General features: G+C 34.7%; 1 protein-coding gene across 1 annotated transcript in view; it reads left to right on the plus strand.

Annotated features, from left to right (window-relative positions):
• The window catches only part of LOC112665383 (uncharacterized), a 49,915-nt gene extending 42,074 nt beyond the window's left edge, over positions 1-7,841 (plus strand). Inside the window, exons 12-13 of the mRNA XM_049102494.1 lie at positions 5,141-5,244; positions 5,483-7,841. Of these exons, the coding sequence (XP_048958451.1) occupies positions 5,141-5,244; positions 5,483-5,609 (231 nt within the window). The 3' untranslated portion in view covers positions 5,610-7,841. The remainder of the gene's footprint in view (positions 1-5,140; positions 5,245-5,482) is intronic.
• Positions 7,842-9,731: the final 1,890 nt, after the last annotated feature.

Raw genomic sequence — 9,731 nt, forward strand, 5'->3', positions numbered from 1 at the left:
AACCTGTATTTCTATTTTTAAAGATTTTATTTATTTATTTGGCACAGAGAGATAGAGCACAGCAGGCATAAGGAGAGGCAGAAGTAGGCTTCCTGCCAAGCAAGGAGCCCAACACAGGGCTCTCAATTTCAGAACACTGGGATCACAACCTGAACTAGAGGCAGATACTTAACTAGCTGATCTACCCAGGTGCCACTGAAATCTGTACTTCTTACAAAGTTGTACTGAAGCCAGATGGCACTGGTTTCTGAATACCAATTATGTATATCTTCCTACACTATGTTCATGATTTCACACTGGTGACATGAAATGAACCATTACTGGTGAAATTGCGCCCCCAAAATTAACAAATGCTTAAAAAAATGTTTTCTTTCCCCTCCATGTGCCATATAACAGCACAAGATTGTATTCATATATGGTATAGGTCCAATCATATGGTATTGTATTGGTGACTTTAAACAATCTTATCTGTACCAGCAATTGCAAGAGGAAAGTATGCATACAGATTTTTAAATTCACTGACATATTAACCATTAATGCTATTCTTTATTCATTCTTGTAGATTTGTATTACAATTTAGTGACCTATAATATTAGCTTGAAGAATATTTTTGGAATTAATATATATATATTTATATATAATATATATTAATAAAAATATAATAATATTATATTATTGGAATAATTTTCCAATATTTTGGAATATTTTGGTCCATAAAGAAGAAATTCTCTTAGGTTTTGTGTCTGTCATGGAGTCCTTGTAGATCTTCTTTCTTGTCAGACTGTTTTACAGAGTTTATACTTCTTTGAGAGGACTTTTTTTTTTGTGTGTGTGTGTGTGTGGTGAATAGGTTTGTGTTTTCTTTCTTTTTTCTTTTTCTTTTTCTTTTTTTCTTTGTATTTTCAGCTCTGACCCTCCCTGTCTTTTTATTCTTCATTGTTTCTGGTGAGAGCATATATATTAATCATATTTTATTTTCCTAAATATAATGGCCAGTTTTTCTCTCCCTGCTGTCAAGATCACTTCTTTTTGTTTGCCTTTATTTTATATTTTAAGTTCTGGCAACCAAGCCACATAATATAAAATTTACCATATTCACATTACCTATGCTTAAAAAAATGTTTTCTAGAGCACCTTTAGGTTTATAGCAAAAGTAAGACAAGACAAAGAGATTTCCTGTATTCCCCTACTGCATATATCTATGCACCTGTAGGGCATAGACTCTCTCACTGTCAATATTCCTCAGTGACGTGGTTCATCTGATAAACCTATATCGACGCATTTTTATCAACCAGAGACTATAATGTACTATCAGGTTTACTCTTGATGTTGTGTATTGAATGAGTTTGGAGAAATATGTAATGACATGTATCAACCTTTATGGAGTTATGCAGAATAGTTTCAGTGCCTTAAAAATCCTCTGTGCTCCACCTATCCATCCTTTCTTCCCCACTAAACTTTGTCAACCACTGATCTTTTCACTATCTCTATAGCTTTTTCTCCAGTCTGTCATACAGTGGGAATCATACTTATCTCACATCTTACATCTAACTATATCATGCATCTTCAACAACTTTAAGCACACAGTTTAGACTGCTAGCTATAGTAATACAGTAATTCCCCTCCCCCACATCCCCTCAACCCTTAAGAATCACCATTTACTTCTGGATCTATCAGTTTCACTACTGATGTGAATGTGTATTCCTATTGTGTGTGTGTGTGTGTGTGTATGTGTGTGGCTTATTTCTATAACCATATTGCTTGAGACTCTCAACCATGCTGAAGCATGTGATAGAATTTCTTTCCTTTTCAAGGCTGAGTAATATTGCATTGCTTTGTGCATACTATTATGTTTTCTTGATCCATTCATCTATCAGTAGACATTTGGGCTGCTTCTACCACTTGGTTGTTGTGAATAATGCTGCAGTGAGCATGGGTGTACAGATATCTCTTTGAAATCTTGTTCTCAATTATTTTATGTATTTTCCTATATGTCAGAGTGCTGATTCATAATATTATTCTATATGTGGATCCCTGGGTGGCTCAGCGGTTGAGCAACTGCCTTCGGCCCAGGGCGTGATCCTGGAGTCCCAGAATTGAGTCCCATGTTGGGCTCCCTGCAGGGAGCCTGCTTCTCCCTCTCCTTCTGTCTCTGCTTCTCTCTCTGTGTGTCTCTCATGAATGAATAAATAAAAATCTTTAAATAATAATAATAATATTATTTTAGTTTTAGTTTTCTGAAGAAGCTCCATAATGTTTTTCATATTGGCAGTCCAGTTTACATTCCCAACGGCAGTGTACAAGAGTCCTCTTTTTCTACCTTCTCAACGACACTTATTTTTTTTATAATATCCATCCTAAGGTATATGAAGTGATATTTCATTGAGGTTTTGACTTGTAATTCTCTGATCATTGGTGATAATTAGCATCTTTTCATATGGTTTTTGATGATTTATAAATCTCCTTTGGAAAAAAAATTTTAACTTAAATTTTTAATTAAATGCCCATTTTTTAACTGGGTTATTTGGTTTTTATTGTTGTTACTGATTCATAGGATTCCTTATATATTTTGGATATGAATCTTTTGTCTGATATATGATTTGCAAGTGTTTTTTCCCATTTTGTCTTTTCATTCTGCTGATCGATCCCTTTGATGCACAGAAATATTTTAGTTTGATGTTAGCTCATTTGTCTGGAGTGGACTCTTCCTTCGTGGTCTGTGCTTTTGATGTCATATCCAAGAATTAATTGCCAAATACAATGTTGTTTATTTTTCCCATGGTCTTTTCAAGGAGTTTCATAATTTTACATCGTATGTTTAGGTCTTCAGTCCATTTGGAGTTAATCTTAATATATGATGTAAATATAAGCATCCAGCTTCACTTTTTGAGTGTGGATAGTTTCCCATCATAAATTGTAAAAATACTGTCCTTTCCCGATTCAGTGGTCTTGGCAACCCTATAAAAATGATTATATGGAAAATACAGGGGTTTGGGTCTGGATATATCTTTAAATTATTGTTTCTATGGCAATTTAGAGCTTGGGGATTCCTATTGCTATGTCTTGCTGATGTCACCTCCTCTCCGGTCTGAAATAGTATCCATGGCAGAGGTGGATTGTGTGGTGGATACGTGGTCTAAGGCTGATGGAGGTGAAAGATGTATCACCCATTCTCTGATTTTCATACTGACTTAGGTCACCTCTTAATTCACCCTGTTCCCTCAAGAGTATTTCTTTGTGTTCTTACGTGATCTTCAGTCATTTTAGTATGATGTCCTGAGATGTGGATTTCTTGTGCACATTCTCTTAGTTTGCTAAATCGCTGGGGTCTATAAATATTTTTAAAAGATATTTAGAAGTTATTCATACATTGTGACGTAAGATTGATTCTCTGGTTTATTTTGCCTCTCTTGTCCTTCTCAGGTTGAACTTAGAACTATGTTAGTTTTACTGATATTGTTTTGAAGGTTTCTAAACCCTATTAATGATTCTCTCTCATCCTGTGGGATGAATACTCTTACTCCTTTTTTCAATTTCATCAATTATTTTCTCTGCCACTCAAGTTTTCTGCAGAGTTAATTTATTGAAGTTTTCATTTTAGATATGTATTTATAAAGCAAGAATATCTCTGTGGTCTATTCATTTTTTTCTCTATTGATAAATCCTACTTGCTAAGTTGTTGCCATCGTATTTTCATCCAATTATTTGAACTAAATTTTTTAATTTACATATATACATAAATATAACTTCAAAGTGCTTTTTTCTAATAATGTAAATCTTATCTGCATAAAAGTTTCTATTGATCTGTTTTATGCCTTCTAATATGGAAGATATTTTCCAGTTTCTTTTTTTTTTTTTTAAAGATTTTATTTATTTATTCATGATAGTCACATAGAGAGAGAGAGAGAGAGGCAGAGACACAGGCAGAGGGAGAAGCAGGCTCCATGCACCGGGAGCCCGACGTGGGATTCGATCCTGGGTCCCCAGGATCGCGCCCTAGGCCAAAGGCAGGCGCCAAACCGCTGCGCCACCCAGGGATCCCTATTTTCCAGTTTCTTTTCATTTCTTTTGGTGATGTTCTTGATAATATTGTTTAATAAACATGCATTCTCTTTCATATTTCATAGATTTATTATTTTTTGTAAGTTGTGTAAACTTTACTGCAGAATCTTATCCTATGAAGTTGACTTTCTGATATTTTTGTTTAGTTTTCCAAAATCTTATTATTTTTTTTATTTTTATTTTTTGCCTATTTTACTGGGTATGATCCTTGTGATTTGTAGCTTAGATGTCAATCATTAATATTTTTAAAAGTCTATATTCAAATACTGCAAGTCAGTAGGGCTTCCACCATCTGCCATGTGATGTGTGTGCTTGTGTGTGTGTTTGTATGTATGTGGGAGTGTGGTAGGGAAGTGATCATAATATTACTAGCAGTTCTCAAATTTTCTTCATCTTTAACTTTCTGCTAGGTTCACTTTGGTCTCCTCTCCCTGTGTGCATAATTTTTTCCATCTGCCAAGAGTGTGTAGAGGGCTCATGTCAACTCTTCTGCTGTACTTTCCCATACAGTATCTTCCCATTATATTTATGAGAATCAGAGCACTTGGAACAAAGACCACAAACTCTGACTAGTAAAAATATGGGTTTTCCTTATCATGACTGAGTAATATCAGCACTTTGGGCTGAAAAATCAACTAATTAAGTTTGTCTCTGTGGCACCAGCAGCATTGCTTTTTGCAGCCAGCTTTTCCAATTGTGAAGACTACTGTTCTTCTTGGTAACTGATCTGGGATGACAGGTAAGGAAGTATTGGAGCTGCCCTAAGGAAAGGAAAATTACACAGGAAAATTACAAGGTTCTTCTTTTGACTTGAATACCTAGGATTTTTTCCAAAGAATATTTCACAAAGGACTCTTAACATTTTGTCACCTACCAGAGCCCAAAATTGTTGCTTTTGTCAGTTTCTCCTCTTACTTAGTCCTATGAAGACACTCGTAGGTACAGTGTGTCCAGTGTGATACATTATATTATAATTAGATGGATACTATAATGTAAGAAAGAATTTATTTGTTACTACAAAATTCAAATGAATGTAAAAACTTCTATTTGATTTATCATAAAATCTGTTTTCTCATAGTATTGGTTGAACTTCTTTACTCATTCTTCATGGATTAGAATCTCCCCGATAATCAGTAATAATTCATCTGTGTGGTCAAAAAGCTTCACTTCCTTCTCCAAAGTGTAAGTTTCCTGAGAATGTTTACATTTTATGACTTTAAAGAATTATCTTACAAGGAAAAACATTAATATGTGAAAAATTATATAAACACAAATGTTGCAGTGTTTTCATAGAAAATGATAAGGGAAATATTTAGATTTTGATCTATAACTATTAGGCAATAAACAAATAAATTTTTTATTCATAAATATTATGGTGTATACTACTAAGATTAATGAGATATAATTCTCTGTATTTCAGATTGTCATTATCTTCAGAAAGTGATGGGAATTGTCCATATTTCAACTTTGACACAAACAAAACTTCTCATGAAGACTGCTTAGACTTAAAACCATATATTTGTAAACACCAGGCATTAGTTACCTAAATTTGGTATAATGCTATCTCACAATCTAAAGAACATTATCTCTCATTTCTAAAAAGCCATACAATTGTTTTCTCAGAATTTTTTAAAGATGTTATTTTTCAGAGCAATTTTAGATTCACAACAAAATTAAGAGGAAGGTACAGAGATTAACTCTATTGCCCCTATCCACACATGTGATGACCTCTCCAATTATCATCATCCCTCACTAGAATGATCCATTTGTTACCCAGGATGAATCTGTAGTGGTGCATTATAATCACCCAATGTCAAAAGTGTACCTGAGGTTTCACCCTTGGTGTTGATGTTATACTAACATAAAAGTATATATACTCAGGTACATACTACATATTTCTTAAGCCTTTGCTATTGATTAAGATGAATTACACTTAAATTAAAAATCAAAATATCAAGTACTCTTTTTATAAATTCCTCAATAAAAAGAACAATTCTACTAACATTTCAAATTAATTGATTTTTCTTAGCCCTTAAAGGAGCTGCAAATAAGAGTTGAACAGCCCAGGGTGTCAAGGTTATCAGTCAGAGTTGAATCAGGACACAGACACCAAGGGAAGTTTGAGTAAACAATTATCTATTTGTAAGGGAAAGCCTACTAAAAGGAAAGGCTACTAAGATAAAAATGTAAGAACACCTTAGGGTTAAAAGAGAGTTCCCAAAAGACAGATGGCCAAGAAGCTAGATCTACTCTCTGAAGGTGGGATTCAAATGTCATTGAAGACAACGTGCCTCCAAGCTTCATGGCAGATGTGTTCACAGAATTGGCCTGGAACAGAGCAGCTCCACAGTCCACAGGGCTGAAGCTGGTGAGGATGGATTTCAGGCTGTGACTGTCAAGCAGGAAGAACCCCTGCCAGTTTGTTAAGAGGCATAGAGCAAACGGCAGGGACTATGAATGGTACAGGACACAAAAATTTGCTGGAGGCTGAATACACTGCACTTCCTGCATGCATGCAGCTGGCAACCAAGCCATCATGGCCAAACACCCTGATAAAGCATGAAACCAGGAAAAAGAGCCCTCTCTGCTTCAATGTGTCTCCATTACCTCTTACTGACAAAACCCAACCTCGGATGAGCTGACAAGAGAAAGAAAGTGTACAGCACCTAGCTCCATTTTCTGAGAATAAGGCAGTAAGGGATTGATTTGGAGCTGGGAGTACTCAATTGTTAACAAACACTCAGGGTGATCATGCAACCACCACAGGGTGGCTATATAAGGCTCTTGCTTTTCACATCTGCCCCACTTCCTCAGAGAATGGAACCAAAGTGTACCTTCAGAATCTGTTGTAGGGCAGTACTATGAAAGGTTAGGTTCATTATACCATAGAGATAGATTTTCATTGATACTTTTCTTTCATGGCATTGTCTTCACCTGGATTCAGGTATATTGGAAGAGTTCTTGTTTTATTAAATTCTCCACATCGCTACCTCTGTCATTCTTTACTAATCTGTTAAAAATACTTTGAAGTTAAAAATAAATGTAAAGTAGTGAAGAAAACAAGAATTAAAAGTATAAGGATATTTGCATAGAGCACACAGCTAGTTATTGACAGAATTCAGGACAAATGTTAGTACTTTGATAATGATTCAGAGATCTTTTTACCCTAATTCAATTATAGCAGAGAGAGATAAACTCAATAATTATTTGCAAAATAATTCATATTTTATATATGTTTATCTCTTTGAAGATATATTTATATTCTTTATATTCTCTGTGCTTATTCCTTATGATCATATAGGGAAGTTATGTGAATATTCAAAGTCAATTTCATATACTATTTAAATGGTAGCTATAACTAATTGCTAAAGTTGTGTCACAAACAACCCAAGATTGCATTAACATTTAAAAATAAGCATTTATTTCTCATTTGCCAGTCTGTGGTTTGGCTATGTTTTAGTTGATTGACATTGAGCATGTGTGGATTTGACTCCAGACTAAATTCAGTTCAGATTTTTTTTTAATACTTCATTGTTAGAAGAGCGGGCTACCTGGTATATTCACCAGATATCAGTCATTTTGACTTAAGAACTTGATCCTTCTGTGCCATCACCTGTGACATGATAATAATTGTAGACACTTCATAGGGTTGATCTGAGGAATCAATAACAATGCCTAATGATCCTTAAAATACAGCCTAATCAACGATGTTCTGGCTATATGTGATCGCTTCATATTTTACCTTACCAAAACTCAATAAAAGTCATCTTCCTAGAAAACCCATGCTCCAAAACTGTATTTTTTCCTTTCACCCAGTGAAATAGCAAGGTATCAAAAATATAATCTGACTTAACCACTTTGACCATATACATCAAAATGTTTGCATTTTCAAACAGGTTTTTGAGAAATTCAATACATGTCACATATGCACTATAAATAGGAGTAATTTTTTCTGGAGACATATTTTCTGTTTTGAAATCAAGTTTCATTTACTGTTCTTTCTGTTACTGACCAAGAACCTCAATCTCCTCACCCAGTTTGTTATATAGACATATGTAAAGGCTATCTCTTTTGGAATTGAAGAAATTTGAGATCAATTGTCAAGGTTTTATGAGATAGCCTGTTCAATTCCTATATTTGTAATTTTGTTTCCTGGTAATAATTAGTGTAAGTTATGGATAAAAGAAGTCTTAGCATTTAAATAGTGTTGTTTTATCCAACATTTTATGTGGCTCTTCCCTTAATTACGATTATTACTTTGTGGCTCCTCTTAAGTCAACAGGTAAAAATTCAGCTTGTTTACCCCTAAGTGCTCTGGATTGGATAGAGTAATAGTCCAATCTGAGATGAGGAGTAAAAATAACTTTTTAAAGATATCGGGATCCCTGGGTGGTGCAGGGGTTTGGCGCCTGCCTTTGGCCCAGGGCGCGATCCTGGAGACCCGAGATCGAATCCCACGTCGGGCTTCCGGTGCATGGAGCCTGCTTCTCCCTCTGCCTGTGTCTCTGCCTCTCTCTCTTTCTCTCTCTGTGACTATCATAAATAAATAAACATTAAAAAAAATAAAGATATCAATGTTATAACATCAAAAGTTATAACACATGTGTGATTAGGATCTTACAAGGAGAAGTAAACAATTGGAGTGATTTTTACTGTGACTCTTTACTGCCAGGCATAGATTTCATTGAAGTTAAATGCCAAAAGAGTGAGTATATATATATAACAAATGATATTATTTATACATATATATAACATATATAGTTATTTAATTAAAAACTAAAATGTGAATAAACACAAGAATAGTAAATATAAGCACCTCAATTTCAAAAGACAACATCAGTGAATTTTACATTTTTTGGCATCATTCCTTAATGCCTTAAATGTTATAATCCTATTATGTGGCTAATCGAGAAAAATGGATTATTAGTTTAGTTTATGGAAATATAATGAAATATAATAGATTTAATAACTTATATGGCTAGCCTGCTTTAGCCATTGTTAAAAAGATTAAAGTATTGGTCTTAATTTCAATAACATAAATGTGGTTTTAAATTCCACTTTCTAGAGTATAGAAAGGTAAAGTTTGTTTATTCAATCTCAGTCTCCTAGAGATTATGGTATAAGTGAGTATCTTTAGAAATTATAAATAAACATTTCCTCTTTCCTTGGTATGAAATGAAAACTGAGGGGAATAATTCTGAGGTCAGTACTAAGATGGTGGAGTAGGAGGATTCTGAGCTGACCTCCCAATGTGGTGACCCACAACTGGCAGAAATCTCACAGGCACTGAGTCCTCTGTGAAAAGTGAGGGGATCAAGTTCCACATTGTCCATCCTATCCTAAGGATCTTCACTGGGATGATGAGCTTTGAAATTTATCTGGCTTTGAAATTTATCACATCTGGCTTTGAAATTTATCTGGCTTTATCTCCAGAAGCATTGAAAATCAGTGGGGTTTAACTCTGGGAAGGCTGAAGGGTTATAGAAATATAAGATTCTACTCTTATAGGGCCCATAAAAACTCACTTATGCTGAGACTCAGCAAGAGGCAGCAGTGTAAAAAGTAGTTGGCCCATATGTGAAGATTTAATGACTAATTTTAGGGTGTATCCTAGAGGCAGAAATGGAAGAGCTGGTGGGCACCATCTTTCCTACCCACCTTTTGCATAG

This window comes from Canis lupus, chromosome 27 (assembly GCF_003254725.2).
Source record: "Canis lupus dingo isolate Sandy chromosome 27, ASM325472v2, whole genome shotgun sequence".
Classification (NCBI taxonomy): domain Eukaryota; kingdom Metazoa; phylum Chordata; class Mammalia; order Carnivora; family Canidae; genus Canis; species Canis lupus.